Below are 26,875 nucleotides of genomic sequence, written 5' to 3' on the forward strand. Positions count from 1 at the left end.
CCGTGAGAAGGCGGAGTTTGATGGCACGGCTGTGGTGACGTATTTCCTTGTCACTGACTTTTCCTCCTCCCCTGTTTTCCCCGTGCTCACTTTACTTCCTGTGGCTTCGGGTTAAGTTGGGGCTCTTGAGGCTGTTGGCCTTGTAGGATTCGTGATGGATGAGCTTCCACCTCAGATGTCGGCTCAAGACCACGGGTACATTTCATATTTCCTTTCTCATATTTAGTCCCCCTGCACTCCTCCCCGGGCCCATAAATAGTCTCGGGGCCTTGAACCCAAGCAGCCGTGCCAGTAACGGAGCTAAGGAGAAGGAAGAATGCCTCATCTGGCTCCCAAGCAAAAAGTCAGCTGTGTAAACCGGCTCCTTCACATCACTGGGTTCCTTGTGTGACTTCGGGCAAGTTACTTCTTCTTTGGACCTGAATTTGAAGCGCCTCTTTCGAAAGCTTCTCTTTTTCATTCCCTTTTCCCCTGAGGGTTCTTAGGTGATAGTGTGGTAGAACTCTTGTTATTCTAGGGGACCACTTTTCTGAAGTTATCCATAACCCTTAATGGACCTTTCTAAAGTAAAAGTACAATATGGGGAAAAGAAAATGTAAGGAGACCATCACCCACATTGCTAAGTGACATAGGACAAATCGCAATATCAATTCAATTTTGGATTATTGCAGTAGCCTGCTAATGGGTCTGCTTGTCTCAATTCTTTTCCCTAGTCCAGAGTGACTTTTTAGAATCACTGATCTCAGTCATCTCCCTATTCAACAAAATCTAACTGCTCCCTATGTCTGTGGGAGCAAATATAAAATACTCTGGCATTCAAAGCCCCTCAAAACCTCGTACTCCCGGTTCCCCAGTTTCCAATCTAACTGCAGACATTTTCTTCCAGACATTATCATCTCTCTGGATTGGACATTTTCTCTCTGCTAGAATGGTCTCACTCCTCATTTCTACTGACAAGAGTAAAATCTCTTGCTCTCAGTTTGAAAATGGGGAGATTAGGTTAAATAATTTATGAAGTTCCTTGTTGCTATGCAGTTATATGTTCCTGTAAAAAATAATAATGGTGGGGACAGCCAGATGACCCAGTGGATAGAAAACTCACTCCTAGAATCAGGAGGACTTGGTTCAAATCTGGTCTCACACACTTACTAGCTATTTCATTTGAGCAAGGGACTTAACCCCAATTGCCTTTCCAAAAGAAAAAAAATTTGTGTAGTGGCTTAAGCTTTTGCAAAGAATCTAAAATATATAATTTGATTCTAGTGTCTCTGAAAAGTTGTATCATATGTGTCTATGGTATTCATAACTTTTAGCTTTTAAAAATGTTTTTAAAATTTATTTTCATAGGTAATTTAAACTCAGTTGCCAAAATTAATCTAAAATCATTTTCAAAATCATAGTCATTTACACAGTATTATAGCCTCCCAGTTTTATCCACATTTTCCTTAGGAAATATTTAGTTGAAGGGTATCTCAGGCCGTCTTGTCAGGGAGATCATTATCACCATTTGTTCCAACCAATGATTTATTTTACAGATTAAAGTGAGACACGGCCTCTCCTTGTCTGACTCCTTGTTGGCAGGAAGACGCCCTTTCTCATGAGATTGTAATAAAATTCCTTTCTGCTTTTATCTTGAGAAATCACATTGATTTATTTGAGCCGGAGGTCTTTGTCCCACACATATCTAACTGTCCATTTGGATTTTGATGCAAAAGAAAGAAAGTTGAATTTAGGGAGAAATACATGGGAAACGATGGCACAGAAAGAAGTAACAAAAGAGGTCAAAGATTTGTACATTATTCAGAAGACTCATGATTTTTTGAGGAAACCATTTTAAGGAGCAATCTGGAATTGTGCCTAAAGAGTTTTAAAACTATATAAACTTTTTGATCCAGCATTACTATGCTTAGGTCTGTTTCCCAGAGTACTCAGGGAAAAAGGAAGAGTCCATTTAAAAATATTTATATCAAATGTTTATATAAAATTTGCTCTTTGTGTTGGCAAAGAACTAAAAATTGAGGGGATGACCATTAATTGTGGAATAACTAAGCAAATGATTGTGATGGAATACTATTATGCTATAAGAAATGATGAGCAGGAAGATTTTAATGATGAAGAATGAAATGTGCAGAGCCATGAGAATGTTGATTATAGTAACAACTATATTGTTTAAAGAATAATTGTAAGTGATCTGGATGTTCTAAGTTAACTTGTCTAAGTTAAATAGACAAATAAACCACAAAGAACTAGGAAAGAAGATACTATCCATCTTTAGGGAAAGAAGTGATAAATAGAAGTATGTAGAGTATGGCTTTCCTCTATGTGTGTAAGTATGTATATATTTGTGTCAAATTGTTGTCTTTAGTTAAGGGTGGGGGTAGATAGCTTGGAACTTAAAATGCAATCCCCCAAATTAAATAATAAATGAAGGAAAAAAATTGTAGGTATGGGAAATAAAAGTGGTAGGTGTAGGAAATAGTGGTTAGCAAATAATGCCATCAAGAATGGAATAGGGAAAAAAATTTCATTTGCCCTTTCTTCCTGAGTACTCTTTGTACAGTCCTGTCTTTGATTCATCAGACCTAAATTCAGAATTAGTAAAAAAAAAAAAAAAAAAAAAAAGAGAAAATGATGTGTACAGTTGAAGCAGATCTGAACCTTTTATATGAGTTATTGAAAAAAATGGGAAAGGAAAAAAATAAAAGATTGTAAGTCAAATGCCAGACTCTCAGAGAAAGAGTCTGCAACGCAGGCAGCTAAATGGCACATCAGGGAGGATAGTATAGCCAGAACAAATTTCTACTGAAGAAAGTTTCATAGAATCTTGAATTGTTCAAGACTTGAGTGAGAATTGTAGAATAAAGGTTTAGAACTTGTAATGAAGAGTAAGAAGTTTGACAATTCTACCTGAAGTGAAGGATGGAGATGTGGAAGATGGAGCAGCCAGAATTTGGAGAATACCAGTGATTCAGAATCCTTGGAAAAATCAGGTTTCAGTTAATGCAAAGATTGTAAAAGAAAGAGATTGAACATAAAGGGGAATTTAATAGTGGAATAGATGAACCAAAGGGCATAAAGGAAAGAGCAAGGAGGGAAAAATAGGGATGTGTAGTGTTTTGGAGTAGGGAATTAGGACTAGGTGAATAGAAATGAAAGTCCTAAAAGGAAATTGTTTTTTGGTTAATATCTCAGGATGATAGGGACTGTGTTTGCAAGGTATAAATGTTACCTATAAAGAAAGAGACGTATCAAACAGACAGATCATTGGAGATTTACATCTCCTATATATTTACACAGTTCACCAAAATAGTAGTAAGAGAATGACTAACTTTCCTATTAGATTTTAATACATAAAGCAGAGGCTTTTTTTAATTTAAATTTTTATATCCTCAGTACCTTTTATAGACATTTGCTTGGAATAAATTGAATAGCATATCACTTAGTCTTATCGTTTATCTCAAAATAGTATACATTGACATACTAATAATAACTTAGCAAATATGTGAAAAGTAATTGTGAGGTGTACATATGTTCCAGATCTATTACTATTATTTTATTGATTTTATTATTTTATTATTATTATTATTTATATTTATATATAATATAATATATATTATATATATATATTTATTCCATTTTATTATTATTAAATAACATACTAGTATCTGTTACCTCTCTCTTTTAGATCTTTTGCATATTTTACAATGAAAAACCGAGCACCACAGATCCTAGCAAAGGTTATTGATACATTGGACCAACATAAAGATGAATTCTTTGAGAAGTATGGAGAGGTAAGGGTTATATATTTAATAATTGAACCTGGTAAATGAAGTTCTCATTCATTTGTGGTTTCTTTTAGGAGGTGATTAGTGGATTTTTTTTTTTTCTATTTTTACTTTGCTCTCTTACTCTAATAATTGTGGGCAGTTTGATTTTTTGATTTCTTGATTTCTTGAAATACAATATTCTGGCCCTTTTTTTGTTCGTTCTTGAATTATCTCTCCTTGATACTTTCCACTTTGGTGGTGATAGTGTTTTTTCAAAGATACCTTACATTTTCTTTTATTTTTCAATCCTAACTTTTTAGAATATATTTTGTCTCATGGAGATAATTGACTTCTCTTTGGTCCATTCTAATTTTCAAGGCATCTTTTAATTAGATAAGGTTTTGTAACTTTAATGCTAAGCTATTCTCTCTTCTCCCCCTTCTCTTTCCCCCCCTCTCCCTTGCAATTGGGGTTAAGTGACTTGCCTAGAGTCACACAGCTAGGAAGTATTAAGTGTCTGAGGTCCAATTTGAACCCAGGTCCTCCTGATTTCAGGTTAAACTATTCTTTTTATGAAGCTTTTCCTTTAAAGTTATCATTTTTCTAGTTCTTTCCTTTATCACTCTTAATTTATTTGTCATTTTTAAACCTTTGCTTTATTTCTTCTAAGAATACTAATTGATCTTGTAGTGCTTATAGGGATTTTGTAGATATTTTGGAGTTATTCTCTTCTGAGTTTGGGTCTTGAATATCCATAATACCATAATAGCACTTTATTATGGCAATTTTAACAAATTTATTCATTTTTCATCCTTACTTCCCAGATTGGAACTTTGAGTTAGGACCAAGTTCTGCATACTTCTGACAAGACTGTCATGAACTTGTTTGTCTCTGCCTTGGATTATCTGAGGACCTACCACTTTTCTGGGACTTGAATGCTGTGTTTTTCAGATTTTATAAGAGGTGATTTGATATAGGAACTACCAACTTTCATTGTGTTTTATGCAATCTTGATTTAAAACATGTTTTAATCACATCCTTTCTTGACCCTGATCTTTGGTTTGGTTCTAGGCAATATAGCTACAGAGCTGCCTCTTGGAGTTCTGAGAGGTGGTTCCTCCTCTCTGGCACTGTTCCCTCTTCTTTCTCCATCAATTAACTAGCTAGAAAGGTCTCCAGATTCAGAGCAACCCTACTTACTGTCTGCTCATTATGCTGGGAGCTTGTGATTTTTTTCCAGGTTCTAATCCTGACTTGAACCTGAATCTTCACTCCTATGCAGGAGTTAGAGAATCAAGAATGCCAGTGTAGGCCTTTCCCAGTTTTGATCCTGTATGTACTATGGCACTTTTTCCACTCTGGTCATCTCCTAGTGGGCCTAATTTGTGATCTAGGGTTAGAAGTACAACTTTCTGTGGTTTCACCTCATATTTCCAAGCCACTACTTGCTTTAGTGATCTTAGATCTTTGCTGGAGTAGTTGTTAAGAGGAACTTGGAACTGGTCTGTGCTTCATTCTGCTCCACCATCTTTTCTGATTGATACCTAATTTCAAGAGAAATTTTGCTTCTCCCCCTGTCATTGAGTTTTTCAGATCTACTTCTTTCATGTTGTTTTTCACAAAGTCTTTCTTCTACTTAACTTTAAAAAAAATTTTGGTTGAAAGTCATATTATGAATTGTTCACATTCTTAAAATATGCAAGCATTTAGTTATCTTTTATTCCTTATTTGCATACTATTGTAGTTTACTTATGTTTCAGTTGCTTGGTCACTTTATATATCCAGTGCCCATCAATTGGAGAATGGCTGGGTAAATTGTGGTATATGAATGTTATGGAATATTATTGTTCTGTAAGAAATGACCAGCAGGATGAATACAGAGAGGACTGGCGAGACTTAACATGAACTGATGCTAAGTGAAATGAGCAGAACCAGGAGATCATTATACACTTCAACAACGATATTGTATGAGGACATATTTTGATGGAAGTGGATTTTTGACAAAGAGACCTGAGTTTCAATTGATAAATGACGGACAAAAGCAGCTACATCCAAAGAAAGAACACTGGGAAACGAATGTGAACTATCTGCATTTTTGTTTTTCTTCCCGGGTTATTTATACCTTCTGAATCCAATTCTCCCTATGCAACAAGAGAACTGTTCGGTTCTGCAAACATATATTGTATCTAGGATATACTGCAACATATCCAACATATAAAGGACTGCTTGCCATCTAGGGGAGGGAGTGGAGGGAGGGAGGGAAAAAAAAAATCGGAACAGAAACGAGTGTCAATATAAAGTAATTATTAAATAAAAATTAAAAAAAATTTATATATCCAGTTCTATATTTCTCATTAAGAAAGAATTAAGTTTTTTTCCAGTTCATGGATGAAGCATCTTTTTGATTGATAGACAGTTTGGGGAAACAGAGGCCAATTTTTCTTGTCTTTTTTTTTTTTTTTTTTTTTTTTTAGCATATTGTACTTTAGCTCCTAATTCCTGTCCTTATTGAATAGTTTTTTCACAATTTGAATTGATTTTTACTGATAATGTAAAATTATGTCCTCTAAGCTGCTTATGGATTCTTTCTTTGACATGCTAGCTCTAGAATTTAAGTTCATTTCTAAATTAGTTAAATTAGGATTCTCTTTTCTTTTTGTCCTTTAAAGGCTCTCAATTTGGCTTTATGTTTGTGTTACTTGTGTGTAATTTTCTTGCATGATTTCATGGAATGTGATTATCAGATTCTTTGTTCTCTTTTTTTTTTCCCTTCAAGGAGAACTGTAATCCTTTGTCTTGCTAAGTTTTGCCATCTAATTCTCTTGCTTATAAAGGTCTTTCCTCAATTTTACCATTTAAAAAATTTTTTCTTCATCTGTCTTAGCATTTTAAAATTCTGTTGAATCACTGCTCCTCAGAGAATCTATTACTTCTTTGAGATTTTCCCCTGTCCTTTCAACATTCTCAATTCTTATTTTCATACTTTTTCATTCTTCCTTTAGTAACTTTATTAACATTCTTAAGAGGTACCAGATATTTTTTAATAGGGACAATGCAGCATAGTGGACAACGTTGGCATTTGAGTCAGAAAAACCTGAGTGAAAATTTTGCCCTAGGCAAGTCACTTAATGACTATGAGCTTTGTTTTCCTTATCTGTAGAATGTGGATAATATCTATTATTTCCTGTTCATCAATTTATTTTGGAACCAAAATGAGATAATTTATGTGGAATGTTTATAGACTTCAAAGTCCTATATAAATGTAAGTTAGTGAGATTCCAAATCTCTCTGGAAGTTTCTAACATGTTTCATCCTATGGGGCATTCATTCTAGGGGCATGGTGATATTTTTTTACAGTTATTTCTCTTTGCTTTTAAAAAAAAATTCTATAGTTCTGTTCATTAGATTTGGTTTTCTGCCTTACTTATATTGTCTTTCTCTTAATCTTATAATGATTTATTTCTTTTTTGTTGTTTTCATATCTTATTTGTCACATATGTTATTGTTTGGAACTGAGTTGCCCCAAACACACAATTCACCAACTTGGTTACTACTATTGGATTTTCCTGGAGAGAGAGAGAGAGAGAAGAGAGAGAGAGAGAGAGAGAGAGAGAGAAAATGAATGAATGAATGAATGTGTGTGTGTATATTTATGTTGACACCTACATGGATAGGAAGTGATTTGGAACTTCAGAATTTTGAATTGGAATATGGTTCATTCTAAACAGCTTTTGGCAACTGTAATACCCAGAACTCTCAAAAAAAAAAAAAAAAAGCAATTTTGTTTTTTGAGCTCCAAATATTTAAAAATATGACTTATGATGACTATAGTTTGTGAAAGATATTTTTAATTCTCTTTTCCAGGTAGGCGCTGAAGCAGGAAAGAAAGCTTTCTCTCTTCTTTCTAAGTTACATAATGATCTAAAAACTGATGAGCCATTACTGCCTTTGAGTGATACCTGGGTTGATGCTGATGTATGGAACAAATACCTGGAATATCATCATAGTCTTTTAAATGAAAATGATAAAAAAATAAGTTGGTTTCAGTCTCCTTGGTTATATGTAGAGTGTTATATGTACCGTAGAATTCATGAAGCATTACTTCTAAGGTAAATTAATATCTTGTAGAATTCTATGTTATTTAATGTATTCTAGGACATTGTTTTTTGTCAAAAGGTTAGAGCATATGACATCAGATACTGGACACTTGCTAGCTCTGTGACCCTGGACAAGTCACGTAACTCCAATTGCCTCTCCCCAAACAAAAGCTATCCTGAAAGCCAGGGAGTCCTGGATTCAAATCTTATCTCTTAGCAGTTAACTGTGTGACTATAGATAATTTAACTTCTTTGTATTCTCAGTAAATTTCTAGAGACTTAAGTTGGAAAGAAAGTGTTGACTCCCACTAGTAAAAGAATTTCCTTATCATAACAATGAACTCATAGGTGCACTAGTAAAAGAATTTCCTTATCATAACAATGAACTCATAGATTCAGTCATAAACCTTATCTTTTTAAAACTGCTTAGAGCCAAAAAAGCTAGCTGGCTACTAGTAGAAACATAAGTGAGTTTCAGGAAGTTTACAGATGCATATTTCTTAAAAGTCATGTTATAAATGTGATTAGGCAAGGTTTCACTAAAATACACATACTTCTTTGAGATTGTATCTGCCATTCCATTTTAAAATTCTTTAAAAATTTGATTACTTAGCTTATTTTATATTAAAGGTTTATTTTCTCATGAAGTCCAAATTCATAGTTTTTGGCCAAATGTAAGACTTGAGCGTTTATACTGTATCTGACTTTTGAATAGTCTATTAAAATAATTTATAACTATAAAAGCAAAACCAAGTAAATTTTCTAATGGTAAAAAAATAGGTAACATTTCAGCATTCACTTTATAAAGGAAAACATCAGACCTGTACAACACAGTGCCATGTTCATTGTATTGTTTAAAATCTAGCCAGTCCAAAAAAATGCTGGAAGCCATGACATCTTTCATATTTGTTCATTTTTCCTATTCCCAGCACCCTTTTCAAATATATTTCCTGTTTCCATTATCTCTATCCTTTTAATCCAGGTTTATTCTTTCCCAGAAAAAATATTCTCATGGAGATTCTGCCTAATCACTTTTGCCTTCTGGATAAAATTTTTATGCTTCATATCTTTTCCCAAAATTTCACAACACTTGTTCCTTTTGAGTCTTAGCTGAAAAGACTTTCTTGTACCTTGTACTGTAACCAAAATGGACTCCTTGCGGAGCTCCTTTCTGTGACTTTGCCTCAGGCTGTTGCTGTGCCTTGGAATGTCCATCTTCCTCAATGTTGCCTGCTCTCTGTATTGTAAAGAGCAACTTGTTTTTTGGGGGTTTTTTAAACTTTTTATTTTTCAAACCATATGTTTGGACAATTCTTCAACATTAGCCCTTGCAAAACTTTGTATTCCAGTTTCCCCCCCTTCCCAGATGGCAAGTATTCCAGTATATGTTAAATCCAATATATGCATATATATTTATACAGTTATCATGCTATATAATGTTCTCCTGGTTCTGCTCACTTCATTTGGCATCAGTTCATGTAGGTGTCTCCAGACCTCTTTGAAATCATCCTGCTGGTCATTTCTTACAGAACATTAATATTCCATAACATTCATATACCACAATTTGTTCAGTCATTCTCCAACTGATTGGCATCCACTCTGTTTCCACTTTCTGAGCAACTTGTTTTTGATTTCCTTTATTCTCTATATTTAGACATTGAAAGTTATTTCATAACTACTTTACTTATATAATATCGTTTGTTTTTGCTATGTTGATGTATTGTTTCTATTAGAATACAAGTTAATTGAAAGTTGGAAATGTAAATTATTTATATGGTGAATCTCCTCCATTGGGAAGCATAGTACTCTATACATAGTAGGCCTATAATAAGTAAACGAATACAGCATTTATATGATACTTTATGACTTACAAACTGATTTACATGTTATTTCATTTGCTCATAACAATTCTTTGTGAGATGTGTCAATTTTACAGATGAGAAAACTGAGGCAGAGAGCATTTAAGTGACTTGCCCAGGATAATAAGTGTCTGAAGCAGAATTTGAACTCATGTCTATTATTATACCACCATTAAAAATATCCAAAAGACTGCCATAGGCTCTGAAGACAGTTCCAAAAGAGTAAGCCAAAAATATTTTGAATGATGATAATACCATTGGAATAAGTATATTTTGACTAATACTTTGATTGCTATGAAGGGGAAAATACTCATTTAGATATATAAATTCTGAAAGGTTGTTTTTAAAAATCAGCATACTTCCTTGTCACAACTCATATACCATAAACTTTAAATTTTTTACCTGAATATAAAAGGGGATCCATGGTATGGATAATTTAGAATAGAATATAAACCCCCAATTTTTTGTACTTGTCTTTGCAATAAGTCATCTTTTTTTTTTCCCTTTCAGATTTAAATCCCTTTTTGTTTCCTTTGCTTAACAATCTTATTTCTCTATGCTCTGTTATGAGATGGCCCAGGAAAATAATTGATTGTCAAGCATGGGGATGAGGAGATGGGAGTACCTAATTTGGAATTTTAGATTTTTCAGAGGTAATCTGCACATAGGTAATTAAAATTTGATCATATAATGAAGTTAAGGTAGGTGAGTGGCCAATAGGTAGAGTGTGGGATTTGGACTCAAGGGAATCAGAATTTGAATTTTTGCTGGAAAATTTAGTTTCCTATCTCTGAGCAAATTGATTGTTTTCTGCCTCAGTTTTCTCATTTGGAAAATTGGAATAACAATAGCACCTATTCATAGCATTGTTGTGAGGATAAATTCAAGAACTTTAAAGTGATTTATAAAAATGTTTGTTGTTTTTGTCATCATTTTAAGACTGTAGCTTTTCCTGCTCTCTTATGCTTCCTAATTGTTGAAGTTTTCATCAGAAGAACTTGACAACCAAGAAGAATATGCCAAATTTTTAAATATTGTGTATTGGGAAAGGGCTATGATTTGATAAAATAAGTTTTTATGATTATCTTATAAGATTTCAGTTTTCAAAAAACTTTCTTAGCCTTTACTACAGTATAAGAATTGACTATTGAATTACTAAGATAATATTAACAACTATTTAAAGTATAGCATCATGCTTATTTTTGCATTTTGTTTCTTTTGCCTCCATTTCAGTTCACCAATCAGTGACTTTGATGTGTTTAAAGAATCAAAACAACAGAATTTCTTGGAATCACAGGATGCTATCATAACTTTATGTATTTACCTACAAGAGTTAAGTAGTGGGATTGAAAACCTAAATGAAAATCAACTGAAAAATGAGTTTTTTAAACTCTTGCAGGTAAAATATTATTTTATTCTCTTTCCCTTCCTCTTCTCCTCCCTTTCTTCTCTCATGTGTATGTATAGATGTGTACATATGTATATTTATACACATATGTATGTGTATTTTATTTATAGTTTTATATATATATTAAAATTTGCCAAGTCATTTAAGGTCAGGCAATCATACTTATAATGGATGTTTTTTAAGAAAATGTTATTCAGTAAATAAAATTCATTTTAATACTTGGAAATCGATTTTGAGGTCAACTTAGAATTTTTTTCTTTAGCTAGGATCCTTATTAGTTGCAGAGTAACTTTTTGCCTTAATATTTAAAAATTATTCATATATACACATATACATATATATATATAATATAAAGCTTGAGCAGTCATTTAACTCAGTAGATATTTCTGCTGTGGAACACTGAACTTTTTATAGTTCTTTGTCATCTTTTTTTCCCTTTTCTTATTTAAAACACTCTTTTATGGAAGGAATTTATTTAGCATTTTATTTTTCCCCAGGTACATATAAAAACAATTTTTAACATTCATTTTTAAAAATTTTGAGTTCTAAATTCTCTCCTTTTTTCCCATTCCCTATTGAGAAGACAAACAATTCTATATAGGTTACACCTGTGTAGTCATGTGAAATATTTCTATATTATGTCATGTTATGAAAAATGTGATGACCGCGATAGCACCCCAGACACCCCAGAATCAGCTGGAGTCAGAATAAGCAAAAGTCCTTAGTCTTTATTCTTGGTCTTTAGACACGGGATTGAACAGGATGGAAGAAGAATCTCCACCACTGCCTTCTTCCTCATCTACTGCAAAAAGTGACTCTGGCTCATCTTATTCCACCCTCTGGTTCCTCCTAAAATCCTCTATATACCCCAATCATTGAGCCAGCACAGGATAGTAGGAAGGACCATTTTCCAAGCATATGCCCCTAGAGTATTGTCCAATCAGTAATTAGCTCTAAGTGCTTGAACCAACCTCAGGGCAACGACTCAAGAGTTTCAGCCTTCTACAAAAAGAAACAGACCAAAAGGGGAAAAAATCAAAAAAATTTTTTTAAAAAGTGTGCTTCAATCTTTATTCAAACACCATCGGTCTCTGGGATGGATAACATTCTTCATCATTATACCTTCAGAGTTGTCTTAGATCATTGTATTGCCAAAACTAGCTAAGTCATTCATAGTTTATCATCTTACAATATTGCTGTTACCTTGTGTATGGTATATTTTATTTTGCATCAATTTGTTTAAGTCTTTCTGAGATCATCCTGGTCATTTCTTACAGAACAAAAGTATTCCATCATGATCACAAACCACAATTTGTTCAGCCATTCCCCCATTTATGGGCATCCCCTCAGTTTCTAGTTCTTTGCTAACAGAAAAGAGCTGCTATAAATATTTTTTTTTTCTTTGAGATATAGATTTAATAGTGGCATTGTTAGGTCAAGGAGTATGCATGGTTTAAAGCCCTTAGAGCAAGTGTCCTCAAACTTTTTAAATAGGGGGCCAGTTCACTGTCCCTCAGACTGTTGGAGGGCCGGACTATAGTAAAAACAAAAACTTTGTTTTGTGGGCCTTTAAATAAAGAAACTTTAGCCCTGGGTGAGGGGGATAAACGTCCTCAGCTGCTGTACCCTTGCTAGAGTATAATTCCAAATTGCTCTATTAGAATAGTTGAATTACTTAACAGTACTACCAACAATATGGTAATGTCCCATGTTCCCCACATCCCTTCTGATGCATGTTATTTTTCTTTTCTGCCCTATTGGCTAGCCATTCTAATAGGTATCTCAGAATTGTTTTAATTTGCATTTCTGCTATCAGTAGTGAATTAGAATATTTTTCTATAGATAATTTTGAATACTTCATCTGAAAACCTCATCTTTTGATCTAAGAAATGAGGCCTTTAACAGAAAAACTTGCTTCAAATTTTTTTTATAATTACTATATTGCTGACTATTTCTCTCTGTCCTATTTCTGTTTATTCTAGTTCTCTCTTTTTGCCCTTTCCCTCCCTTCCCTCCTCAAAAAATTTTGCTTCTATCACCTCTTCACATTTACTCTCCTTTGTATCTCATTCCCTTCCCTATCTACTTTCCTATAGGGTAAGATAGATTTCTCTACTCAACTGAGTGTTCATGTTATTCCTTCCCCTCACCTCCCTTCTTCCCCTTCACTGTAAAAGCTTGTTCTTGTCGCTTTTATGTGAGATAATTTACTCCATTCAATCTTTACCTTTTCCCTTTATTTTTTAGATATCCTTTATTTTCATCTCACCTGTGGCCTCTGTTTATATATACTTCTTCTAATTGCCCAAATAATAAGAAAATTTTTATGAGTTATAAGTATTGTCTTCCCATATAGGAATGTGAATACTTTAACCTTATTAAATGATTTTTAATTTCCTTTTCCTGTTTACCTTTTTATGCTTCTCTTGAGTCTTGTATTTGAAAGTCAGACTTTTCAATTCAGCTCTGGTCTTTTCATGTTTGAAAGTCCTTTATTTCCTTGACTGTCTTTTTTTTTTTTCCCCCTGAAGAGTTATACTCAGTTTTACTACGTAGGTGATTCTTGATTTCTCCTGTGAACTCTAGAATAATCTTTTTTTTCCTCTTTTCCTTTCTTTTCCTTCCTTCCTTTGGGAGAGAAAAATCAGAATAAAGGAAAAACAATGGGAGAGGGGGAAAAAAGTAAACATAGCATGTATTGATTTACATTCAGTCTCCATACTTCTTTTTCTGGATGCAGATGACAATTTTCTGTCCAAAGTCTATTGGGATTGCTTTTTAAATCATGGCTTTCAGGGAGTTTCCCTCCTCCCCCAAGGCAATTAGTGTTAAGTGACTTGTCCTGGGTCATACAGCTAGGAAGTATTAAATGTCTGATGTTGGATTTGAATTCAGGTCACTCTATTCACCACTCCCTCTAGCTGCCCCAGTTGTATAATTTTAAAATTATCTATCCTAGCTCTATTTTCCAGGTCATTTGTTAGTTTTTCCAATGAGGTATTTCATTAAAACACTCTTAAATGCTAATATTGTTGTTCAGAATAATTCTTGGAAGTAGACTCATCGATTTGGCTAAAGTGTATTCAGGAGCCAAGAAGCAAAAAAACTGAAAGCATAAAATATTTGTTTTGTTTTTTTTGCTGAGGCAATTGGCGTTAAGTGACTTGCCCAGGGTCACACAGCTAGGAAGTATTAAGTGTCTGAGATCAGATTTGAACTCGGGTCTTCCTGACTTCAGGGCTAGTGCTCTATTCACTGCGCCACCCAGCTGCCCAAGCATAGAATATTTGAAAAAGGAAGCAGAGAACTTTTTTCAAGTCAAAATTTATTGACCATCTTCCTTGTCCAAGGCATTAAAATAAACATTCTAAGAACTGTTGAACTTCTCAATTTTATTCCCATATCACGGAGTTTATAATCTAGTTAGAGATGGGGGAAGGAGGTGGGAAGAATGAAGGAAGACATTTCTTAAAAGAAATAAAATAAAATAAAGAATTAAGTAATATTTCAAGATGCTTATAGGAAAGATTTTGAGGTACTAATATTGATAAATGAATTTTGTAGGTAGTAATTGACTTAAGAATATCAATCTTGGCAGAATGCATTTTACATTTATCCTGGAGTTCATTTTCCATTTTTACTTTCTCAGACTAATAATGTATCTGTATGTACATGTGAATATAATTTTTTACACAAATTCTTTAGTAGATCTTTGGTCTCATCATTGTGAGTACTCTTCGTATCAGTGCAAAATATAATCTGGCTATATATTATTATCACATATCATTATTACTCATATCTTCCAAAAAACCCTCTAGAGCAGGGATCCTCAAACTACGACTCGTGGGCCAGATGTGGCAGCTGAGGACGTTTATCTCCCTTACCCAGGGCTATGAAGTTTCTTTATTTAAAGACCCACAAAACAAAGCTTTTGTTTTTACTGTAGTTCAGCTCTCCAAAAGTCTGAGGGACAGTGAACTGGCCCCCTATTTAAAAAGTTTGACGACCCCTGCCTCCAGAGGATCCTTCTACCCCTTCTCTGATCCTTACTATATTTTATGTATACTAGTACAATATTTGGGTTTGTTCTTCTTTAATCAATCATTTTTGTTACATCATTATTTATATGTTCTAGAAGTTCAGCCTTTTAAATTGCTTGTCCAGTCTTGCTTCCAACAAAAAATGTTTCACCTATGCAGCTTAACCTAGGCAAGTTTTGCTTTGGAGTTAGAAAGTTAAAATTCTACACATTGCAGACCTCTATTTCGAACCATGGCCTATAATTATAGAACTCTCTTCAGCTATTATGTTTTGCATACTACTAAATTCTAAAGAGTATCTATGAAAGCACGATAATCCAGCAGTAATATGGATCATTCTGGTGCTCACTGTGTGAAGCTTCCAATAAGAAATACTGAAAGAATATTTTAGTGGAATCTTCTGACTTTAAAAAACTGATTTCAAACTTTATTTGCCTAGAGTAAAATTCTTTTTTATTTATTCAGTTTAGCTGAATAAAATTAATTAAAAGAGATGTAAGGGAATCATTAAAGTTGGCTATAATACTCCACAGTTTGTATAAAATCATATAACTTATCCCCAATCCCCAGCTGCAGTTTTAAATTAAGTATGGAATTTTAAAACAGAAAAGGTCACCCTTTATGCTTAATCTTTATCTCTACAACTGTCTGCCCAGCTTGATATAATTTCTAAATCAGAAGGGAATATGGGATATATGGTAGAATGCCTTGTATTTTTTGCTTAGTGCTCCCAAACCACCACACTAGTTTCCACACATGGAACTTTTAATTTTTAATGTCTATTATTACCTTGAAAAACTAGTATAATTTGCATTGAATATTGAGAGGCAGGTACATAGTATGTGAATAGAGAACCGGTGGTGGAGCTAGGCGTTCAAATCCTATCTCAAAACTAACTACCTTTGTGACCCTGAGCAAGTCATTTAACCCCAATTACCTCCAAAATCCAAAACAAATAGATAGAATTTTGAAAATTAGCTGGGTCTTTTTTTTAAATAACAAAACAGAAATGAAAAAAAAAACTTCAATTCTAATCAAAATGCTCTATAGTGGTTAAGTATTAATACTATTATGTGTGACTATTTTTGTTGGAGGTAGGGTTAGAAATAGAAATATTTCTAAAATAATATTTTAAAATTATTTGAGTGTTTTAAAAACTTTTAATCAGGGCAGCTAGGTGGTACAGTGAGTGGGTAGAACACCAGCCTTGAAGTCAGAAGTACCTGAGTTCAAATCCTGCCTTAGACACTTAAACACTAGCTGTGTGACCCTGGGCAAGTCAACCCCAATTGCCTCAACAAAAAGAAAAAACAAAAAAATCCTTTTAATCAATTTCATTTATTTCTTAAGAATAAAGTTTTTTTGTTGAAAACATGTTTAATATAAGTTCATTAAAGGTACTAGTTAAAAATGTGTTGCTGAAGTTTAGTTATGCCTTTCAAAAATAAGCTTAAAAACTTTTTAAAAGTCATTAATGTATTAATAAAATATTAGTTTCACTTTTAGACTATAAAAATAGAAAATTCACATTTTTGTATTAAATGTTGAATTAAGTTGTATCATTTGAAGTCTTGTCTTTTAACAAAATCTTACCTACCTTTTATTTCTATTCATTATCTTAACAATTACTCAAACACATAAATGGGGACATTTGCAGTGTATTGACTGATTGAATTTTTCTTTCTTGAGTTTGTTGTTTTTCTAATTAAAAAACATTTAGTTTTAAAGTGAAAAATGCCATCAATCTGCTTTTTCATGTAAAGATTAGTAATATAATCTTTGAAAGTTTTTTGGGGGGCCAACAACTATCATGCCACTAAAGATATAGACAGTGAAATATTTCAGTTGTTTATAGGTAATGAATAATGCTTTTTTTTTTTTCTTCCAGATTTCGTTATGGGGAAATAAGTGTGATCTGTCACTTTCAGGTGGTCAGAGCAGCTCTCAGATAGCTAGTCCATTGGCTGTTTTGGATGAACTGAAGCCTTTCATTTTAGTGAATAATTTGGAAACGCTTTGGTCACTTCTTATAAACAGAAAGAAAACTAGTCAGGAGAAATTTTCTACTACTAGAGTGGACTTTATCCTGGATAATGCAGGATTTGAACTTGTTACAGATTTGATAATGGCAGACTTCCTGTTAACATCTAAGCTGGCTACTGAGATCCATCTTCATGGAAAAAGTATTCCCTGGTATGTTTCAGATACTAATAAAAAAGATCTAAATTGGATGATTGAAGAATTAAAAGCCTCCAATACTAAGTGTTTGTTTGAGTGTGGAGCTAATTGGGAGCATTATCTTAAAAAGCATTCATGGGTTTACCAAGATCATGGGTTTTGGACTCTGCCTTATGAATATTGTGCTATGTCTCATTTTGCTCCTGATTTATATGCTGAACTAGAGAAGTCAAATTTAATTCTTTTCAAAGGCGATTTAAACTATAGGAAATTAGTAGGAGACAGAAAGTGGAAGTTTACAGTTCCATTTCATCGGGCTTTGAATGGCTTCCATCCTGCACCTCTCTGCAGCATAAGAACTATAAAAGCTGAAGTTCAGGTTGGTTTGGCACCTGGGCAAGGAGAAGAGATTACAGATACTGATCCTCAGTGGATGACCACTGGAAAATATGGTGTATTTCAGTTTGATGGGGCCCTTTGATTTGGCTTAAGGGATTTTTAAACCTTTAAAGAGAAGCTCTAACTTAGCATATTTACTTCCCAGAAAAGTAATTTTAAAACTTAATTACTTTGAAGGAATGGGGTTACCTTTTGAAAGCTTAACCTAATTTCAACATCAGTTGCTCTTTTGTACTGATATTGCTGATTAAGGTTCTTTAAGTTCAGCTGCTTTAAGAGTCTTAAAGACATTTCATTTCTTATTTTTCATTGAAGTTTTATGTCTTGTCCAAAATTTCAGGAAGTTACTGAGAAATGTAAAAAGTGTATTTTGCTTTTATAGTTAAATACACTTAGACTTATTTATTTTTACCATTTAAAAGTAAAGTACCTACATGGTATTTAAAATTTGGGGAAATATTAAAATATTTTAACTTAATTTTATACTGCATGGATATTAATTTATCTACCTTTAGGATGAATGTCTTAAAACTAATGTTTGAAATACAGGGAAGTAGAAAATTAATTTGATAGTATTGATAATACAAAGGAATTAAGTAGCTTTGGTACTTAAATTTCTTGATGATAGTAACCTTCATTCATATGCATTCTATGTTCTTGTCCCATTTAATTTTTTAAATAAAATTGTCTGAATTACAAAAAAAAAATGAAAAAAAAAAAAAACAACAGACTGAGAGGAAATATATTGAAGAATGTTACATCTTTTTCATCTTTATTAATTATATCCATGAAATAAAAGATATTTTGATCAAATTGTCTTTAGAAATGGAGATTCCTTTTTTGCTAATTGGTTGTAATAGACTTTGTCCCTGATTGAATAACATGTATTCTCATGTTTTGAATTTGGAAGGATGTCTTTCCACCACAAATCAGTTTTGGACCTGAGTTGTTTTAGAACATATAACCATTTTACCACCTTGGTTTGAAAAAATATAACTGAATATGATTTCTGGGGCTTTGCCAATAAAATACATTAAAATTCCATTTGGTTTTGTTTTTCTTTCCAGAGACTTAAAAAATAGACAATTAAAAGACCAGGTCAATACAGCTACTTAATAATGCATCATAACACAAAAGCTGACTTTATGCAAGGTAATTTGCATATGAGATTGGTTTAACTTCCTTCTTAGTTGGTAAAAAATTCTTTATTGACATTACATATATGAAATTACTGCTAATTTATGTACTTCTCTGTACATTTTCCTTTTTGGATGGTTCTTTTCAAAGATAAGTTGTGCAGCATTATTAAATTTTGTTAGTGAACAAATAGAACAGCAACTATTAAACTATTCGGTTAAATGAAATACAATACTCAGAATGAACTCTGAAATTATTTTACTTTACAAATTTTTCAAGTTCTTTTGAATCTGCCAATTTTTAAACAATATAAATTACTATAATAAAATTTGCATTTGAAAAAAAAATTGTTTTCCAGGTTCTGTTCCTAAATTATGTGGAATGTGAATATGACCTTTGTTCTTTGTTTTTTTATAATTTTATTGATGTTCTTCCTCCTCCTCCCCCCCCCCCCCCCCCCCCCCCCCCCCGCTTTTTTTTTTTAACAACACTGTCTTTTGCCATTCTTCCACTCTATTTCAATTGGTATTCATTTTAGTCAGTGTAGCCTAAGAAAACAAATCAATACTTTGCATTTATTTGAATATGTATGCCTCTGTTCTCCACCTCTATTTTATCAGACAGGCGGCTTGTTACACTATCAGTATGCTGAAGTCATGATTTGATTCTTATTTTTATGAATATTTAAAAAACATAACACCAACAAACAAATTTTTTACCTATAAAAAGAAAAGTTTACATATGAATTGGTGGCTCTATTAATTTTGGGTTGTAGCAACACTGTCTTGCTTGTTTCCTGTTCTGAATTTCTTTGTTTTACTGACAACCTTTTAAATCACCATAGCTATCACTATCCCCATGTTTTCCCTGAAACATTGTCTCCCATACCCCTAAAAATCCATCTCATAACAAATGAGTTTAATGAAGAAAACTTGGCCAGCTCTGAAAATAGATATTTTATTCTATACTTCTAGTGCAGTGAAATGTAAAATATTTGAGCATGTACTCCTGATGGGATTTGTATATTAGTATAATGATTGTGTACATTTAAAAATGGAAATAAAGAGAATTATGTAGAAATTAAGAAAATGAGATGATTAAAAAATAGATTATATTGACATAGGTAGTGGTAAATTTATTGAATAGGGAATGTACTTAAGGAAATTCACTGGCAGCTATGTGGGAAATATATTAGAATGGGAAAAAGTAGGAGACTTGAATAGTCCAGATGAGAAGTTATGAGCTAAACTGGAGTGGTGGCCATGTGAGTGGGGAGTGGCAGATGTGACATGTCACCTGGCTGGTGTGAATGTGAAGGGAAAGTATGAGGTCAAAGATGACAGGTTATGAGAACCTGAGTGCTGGATGGTGGTGATTTCAGCAGCAATGGAGATATTTGGAAGACAGGAAGAATTGGTAACTAGTGGGCAAAGGAATAATGTAATGTTGTTTGTGATCCAATTCACAATCCGTAATGGACAATCATCTTTTATGAGTCACTTTACCTTGAAAATAAAAAGAGTCCAGGTCTCTTATTAATATCTGTCTTGTCTGCAAAAGCAAAACACCTCCCAAGAAGGTGTCTGATGGAGCCAGGAGGTGATCTATGGTGGTGTGATTAGTTAGACTATAACCATCCTGCAGGATCTGACATCCATCTAGAATAAGCAACGTTGGGAGTTTGCACAGCAGAGAAAAAGAACAGGGTAAGGGAATGGTGTGAGACAAGATCAATGTGACTGTTAAAAGACAAAAGCCACAATTGTTGGGAAGGTGGTGATGGTATCTTTTTCTGAAAATCTAATTGATCACATCTCTTGGGATTGGGGAGGGGGGCCCTAGCTTTGGATAGCATTGTTTTAGTTCATCACTTCTCTGCCAAGAAGTGGTAAGCATACTTCATTAGTGCTCTGAAGTTACAACTGATAATTTTACTAAGCAGAATCCTTGTCTTTTAGTTATTTTCCTTTATAATATCGTGGTCATTGTCTAAATTGTTCTAATTATGCTCACTTCATTTTTCATTAATTCATACAAATCTCATGTTTTTCTGAAATCATCCCTATGTGATAATGATTAATTGGAACCCTCTTTTATTCATATCAGTATTTGTAAAGCTTATAAGTGCTGTATAATTTCATTTTCATAAAGCTTATAAGTTCTGTATAATTAGGCTCTGGAACTGTGAACTGCAAATTGTAAGTTGGCTTGCTTACTCATAGGAAACTAGAGGACCTCCACCCTTTGTTTTCTTTTTTGTGGTAACCAAGCCCAGTATAGCAGAGATGATAAAATGACAAAAAGTTTCCCAGTTAATTTTTATGCCCCTCTGTCCGTTGTCACCCCTTTGTTGCCCAATATAGGGAGATGGCATAAGCACCAGATCAACTAGTGAGTTACCTGCCTGTGTATTGGACAGTTGGTCCAGATAGATGTTTTGACATCTATCTTATCAGCCCAGCCAAGTCTTTTCATCAGCTCAGTGTAGCTTCCTAAAAGGTTAAGTTAAGCAAGGTCTGTCAAAGACTGTTCATTGGTTGATTTGTAAAGGGATGGTATTCTGTGTTCTGTGTAAAGTCTTCTGGAGAAACAAGGTCAAGATCTATCAGCCAATGAGGCTCTGTATTTTATGGTGCCACTTCTGTATCTGGGTTTTAAGCACTTTAAAACTAAGGTCCTGGAAGAAGGGGGAATCTCAGATTGTGAGGAAAATCTCAGATCCACTCTATTATAAGGAGTTGTGGACCCTTTAATAAATGCTTTTGGCTCAATGCTGTGCCTCAGTTTCTTTTTTTTGTGAGTCGGACAATTTTGAATCCCACACTTGTCATCATTTTTATAGTATTATAGTGTTAAATTTTATTATACCATAATTTGTAAAACCATTTCCTAATCAATGAGCAATTCCTCTTTGTTTCCTTTTCTTTGTTACTGTGTTTTGTATGTAGATGAATCCTTTTTGTGTTTAATTTCTGACTTAAGTGACTAGTAATGGGATTGATGAGTCAATAGGGAATATTATATTTAGCAGTTTTGGAGTTATATTTCCAAATTGCATTTTGGAATGATTGAATTAATTCATAGTTCTACCAATAGTATATCAGTATGCCTAAATCCCCATAACTACTCCAACAGTTGTCATTTATGTTTTTAAAAATTTATTTTTTTAAAACTTAAATACAAAATAGGAAAAAAGCACCACATGTCTTGGCAAAACATAAAAGGATTCAAAATATAAAACAATAAATTTCCATTTCAGGCAAGTGTACATAATAAATACTACATGTTGTATTCATAACTATCTATCTTTGCTTCCTTGTTCCTTGTTCTCTGCTGTATACTTTTTATTTAATCACTTTTACATTTATATGTGTGTGTGTGTGTGTGTGTGTGTGTGTGTGTGTGTGTGTGTTTTTATTCCCTATTTTATAGGTTTGGCTCCTACTTGACTCATACTTCAATGAAAAAATTGAGAATTTTCACCCAGAGATTCTCCGTTAACTCCTCATTTCACACTACTCAGACATTTTTCTCCATTATTCTTCCCTCTTGTCTTAGATATGGAGTTGGCCTTTTTTTCTTGCCAAGGCAATCCCCTCTATAAACATGTTTGATCCCATTCCTTTCTGACTTCTCCAGCAAATTTCCCTTTCTGGATATCTGTCTTTCCTAGTCTTAAAAAAATCTTTCTGTATCTCCTTTCCTTTATGGTTAACTTGAAAATGCTATCTACACCCAATGCTTCAATACACCTTTTTTTTGTGGACCCTCTTCAGTCTGGTTTCTTATCCTATCATTCAGCTGAATCTGCCCTCTCCAAAGTTTCCAACTCCTGTTCTATAATATCTCACTTGATGATCTCATCAATTCTTATTATCATTTCTATGAAAATGATTCTTAGCTCTCTACATCCAGAATTCTCAAACCAGATGTCTCATAGTGGTCTCAGACTTAATATATCCAAATCAGAGCAGTGGCAGAAATGGCACCAGTAAAAATCCCCACCCAAAGAACAACACTCTTGTCTGGAGTTACATGTCAGCAGTAATCACAAGGGCAAGAACCTCTTGAATTCTTAGTCTAATGGCAACATGGAAAAGATCCTTCTGGGTGTCCACCATTAAGCTGGAAGGAGCAGCTCCCAGAGTTTGTAATGCAACAACCTTTCTCATTCACAGAGATCCCAAGGTAGTAACAGAATTTCTGAAATAGATTCCCAAAGCATGGAAAAAAACAATAGCTCAGTCTGAAGATTATATGGAAAGCAAAAAGCAAATATATCTTGAAGAAAACCTGACTGAATCTGGGACTGCCTGAAAATAGCTTCCCCTTCCCTAAATGAGGTTTTTTTTTATATTAAGCATTCAAAAAGTCCAATTAAACTCCAGAGAAACATGTCATGAAAATAGTAATTTTGCCAAAATTTTTTTTAAAGTCCCCCCCTCATCCTTGCTGCTGTCTATTTCTTCAACAGTGGAGATTTAACTGGAAAATGTTTTACCACCCCCATCATCAACTTCTAGGAAGTAGAACTGAGAATCTCATCAAATAGACTATTGGAGGAAAGTCCTGGATCCCGTGATGTCTCATGTGACATGTATTTGTCTTGTAAATGCTGTGTTCAAGTTCAGCAGAAGTATAGATAACTACATTCATATCCTGGGGATCAGTTTAGAGGGCATGTCAGACCCGTTTACATATTCTCTCTCTAGCTGTTAACTAGCCAGTTTCCTAATAATGTATTTAGCACAGCACTTAGTATGTCTAATATTTGATTGATTTGTTGATTATTGATTGATGACCAATTCATATCACCTTTCTTATTCCAATCATGAGGACTTTAATGAAAATTTCCTCTGAACAGTGGCTTTTATAAGGGAGCCATTGGTTGGTGGTTGTCCTTCATTCTCAAAGAGGACCAAAATGATAAAGCTATGTTAGTCAAGCTGAAATGTATCCAACTTGTGGCTCTCCTCAACAGTGAAGTGATGAAGGCCACTTCCGATGGTCTTGTGATGAAGAGAGAGCCATCTGTATCCAGAGAGAGGATAGTGGAGCTGAGTGTGGATCACAACATAGTATTTTCACTCTTTTTGTTGTTTTTTTGCTTGCATTTTCTTTCTTCGAGTTCTTTTTGGCAAACATATATGGCCAGCCCAATGGAGTTACATTCTCTGCAGTAGAGTTTGAATGGCAGTTTAGTTCAAAAAAGGATTTAAATGTCTGATATTTTATCCTGCCTGATGATCTTCAGAATCTTTCTAATATAATTCAAATGGAATCAATTTAGTTTCCTGTCAACGATGCTGTTTTACCTTGCAGGTTTCAGAGGCATGCAGGGACGAAGTCAGCACAATGGCTCTTTGATTTGGTAGTTAGTCAAATACCTCTTTTCTCCTGCATTTTCTTTCAGAGCTTCCCAAACACTGAATTAGTTTGGCAATGTGTGTCAACCTCATTATCTATGTATACATGCCTGGAAAGTTTACAGCTAACTTATCCACAGCATTCAAAACTTCTCCATCTGTTATAACTGATGGCTCTACATAGGGATGATGTGGTATTGGCTGACGGAGTATCCTTGTTTTCTGAGTGTTAATTCTTAGCCCAAAATTAGCACAAGTAGCAGAGAACTGATCCATACTTTGTTGTATTTCTGCTTCAGACACTGCATTGAGTGCACATTACCTGCGAACAAAAAAATCAACACCAACACTTCCTCCACTTAGTTTTGGATTTTGTAAATAAATCATGACAATATTAAAAGCATGACATTTAGGGACTTGTCAAAAAACAATGAGAACTTGTGGTAACAAATGTCAGAAAATCTCCAGCACTATTGTGTGTTGCTTGAAGTGGCCTATTTGTGAAGACTTCCCTTTAACCCTGTACAAAAAGGTAGCCAGCAAATTATAAATGCAGATTCTCATGGAAATAATCTGCTAAACTTTGATTTTTTTTCTTACGCCATGACAATCTGGCATTTTAAGTCTTCCTCATTTCCTTCAGCACCTCCTAACTCCCTTCCCCTAGTTCTTGGAGGATCAATTTCCTCTTCACAGCCTATGGTCAGTGTGTGCTAAACAGCAGACCTTGCTCACATTGGTCACTTGACTTTGCTTCATGCTAGGCTGATACTGGGTTCCCTTGCTTGAGCTTTCCAAACCAGTTTCACTATGACAAGCCCCATATCTGCTTTATTTTTTTTAAATTTATTTAAAATAAATAGAAAATAGAAAAAGAAAAGAAAAAGCATCATTGTCATATGCATGGTAGAATATGAGAAGATTCAAAATTATGAGACAATAAATTTCCATTTCATGAAAGCCTATGAAAATAAAAAGTATACATTATGTTCAGAACTGTTCATCTTTCCTTCCTATGTGTGATATGGCAAATCCAATTTACAAATACTCAGACATATCTCAAATGAAGAGTAGAAGTGTTTATTTTAGAGTCTTGCAAGAAGTGAACATCTTTCCACTGGAGTTCTACCAGTAGAGAGAGAGGTTAATTTCCACAGAAATTAGAGTTATATAGAATCCATGATACCCTTCCTTTCCCTTATTCCATGGATTCTCACTATCTCACTTAATACTTGGAAGTAACATTAACTTGTTAAATTTTGACTTGAATTTTATAATGGTCAGTTTTACAAGATTTACAACTGTTTGCATGTATGTTTTATGTGGTCAGTTTTGCAACTGCTTACAACTGTTTATTTTAGCCAATATGAGCACCCTATTTCCCAGATTCCCCAGATAAACTGAATCTAAATTATAAATTCAATCTACCTTAGTTAATGATTTTATTAGAAACCATATAATCCTCCACAAAGAGGAAATTTGTTTAGGGGTAAGTAGTCTATAAAACTAGAATAACCAAGGAGACTTAGTTTACCTCAAGCTTTTTCAATCAACAAATAGAGATTAGCCAGTTTACAAATCTCTCAGAATATCTCTAAACTATTAAATAGTTAGATTCTTCTCTAAGCAGTTAAGTAAAGGTCCAGGGGATCACTTCATATATTTCTACTAGAAGAGCAAGCCTTTTGTTCTCCTTCCCAAAGCCTTAATGATTAACAGACCTTTGAAATTAGGTCTAGAATTATCAAGTGACTTATTTTGAGAAGTCCTCAGTTTCCCGTTACACTCACTTGTACATTTTCTTTTGTTTTCTATTGTGCACATTTTACTTTTTTCTTTATTCTCTATTTCCTCCTTCCCACATTCCCAAGATGGTTACAATTAAGCATGGATATATTTATATATTCATATATGTATATACATATGCATGCACACATATATACCCATGCACAGACACAAATAGGCATAGATTCCATACATATATACATATACATTCATGTATACACACACACACACACACACACACACACACACACAGTCTTTGCTTGCCTTCTTTCTCTAAAGGTGGATAGCATCTTTCATATGTCCAAGTCTTTCCATATTTTTCTAAATCCAGTAATTAATCATTTCCTACACCCAGCAATATTCCAACCTTATACTATTGGTTAATTCAAATAGTCTAAAACAATACTGATTAATATAGATGATATGATGTAGTTTCCCATTTCCTTTTTAATTAAATCTATTTTAGTTTTAACTTTGTCTGAGACCAATGATTACTACTCTTTTTTTTCTAAATAAATTTTACTCCTGATCATTTATTACTCCTTGTGTGTATCTTTTATTTCCTATCTCTGCTAACTCTTCTGTATTACTTCTACCTGCTACCTTGCCTTATTATTTCCTGCCTCCAAAGTTTCTTCCCTTATCCTCTCCCCCAACCTTTTCCCTCCCTCTTTATCCCATTTACCTGCACACTCTTATATTTCCACTTTATCCCATTCTTGTCCTCTCATTTCTTTATAAATTTAGAAGACTTTTGTGCATATATATATATTTCCCTTTTTAATACATTCCTGATGTGAGTCAGATTCCAGGAATGTCAGCCTTCTTCCTCCTTCTAA

The 26,875-nt window shown here is 33.7% G+C and overlaps 2 protein-coding genes and 1 long non-coding RNA gene across 4 annotated transcripts in view; 2 read left to right on the forward strand and 1 right to left on the reverse strand.

The window, feature by feature from the left end:
* The window catches only part of RMND1 (required for meiotic nuclear division 1 homolog), a 118,886-nt gene that overhangs the window by 51,442 nt on the left and 40,569 nt on the right, over positions 1 to 26,875 (reverse strand). The gene's annotated exons all lie outside the window — the stretch shown is intronic.
* On the forward strand, positions 25 to 18,792 carry LOC127562333 (damage-control phosphatase ARMT1-like). Its single transcript, XM_051997953.1, has 5 exons — positions 25 to 195; positions 3,686 to 3,791; positions 7,632 to 7,876; positions 10,957 to 11,122; positions 17,060 to 18,792. Exons 1-5 carry the CDS (start codon positions 155 to 157, stop codon positions 17,828 to 17,830), a joined length of 1,329 nt encoding a protein of 442 aa, XP_051853913.1. The 5' UTR covers positions 25 to 154; the 3' UTR covers positions 17,831 to 18,792.
* LOC127562335 (uncharacterized) overlaps positions 19,369 to 26,875 on the forward strand; it is a 70,878-nt gene continuing 63,371 nt past the window's right edge. Inside the window, exon 1 of the long non-coding RNA XR_007953655.1 lies at positions 19,369 to 20,228. This is a non-coding gene — a long non-coding RNA (uncharacterized LOC127562335). The remainder of the gene's footprint in view (positions 20,229 to 26,875) is intronic.

Source organism: Antechinus flavipes, chromosome 4 (assembly GCF_016432865.1).
Source record: "Antechinus flavipes isolate AdamAnt ecotype Samford, QLD, Australia chromosome 4, AdamAnt_v2, whole genome shotgun sequence".
Classification (NCBI taxonomy): Eukaryota; Metazoa; Chordata; class Mammalia; order Dasyuromorphia; family Dasyuridae; genus Antechinus; species Antechinus flavipes.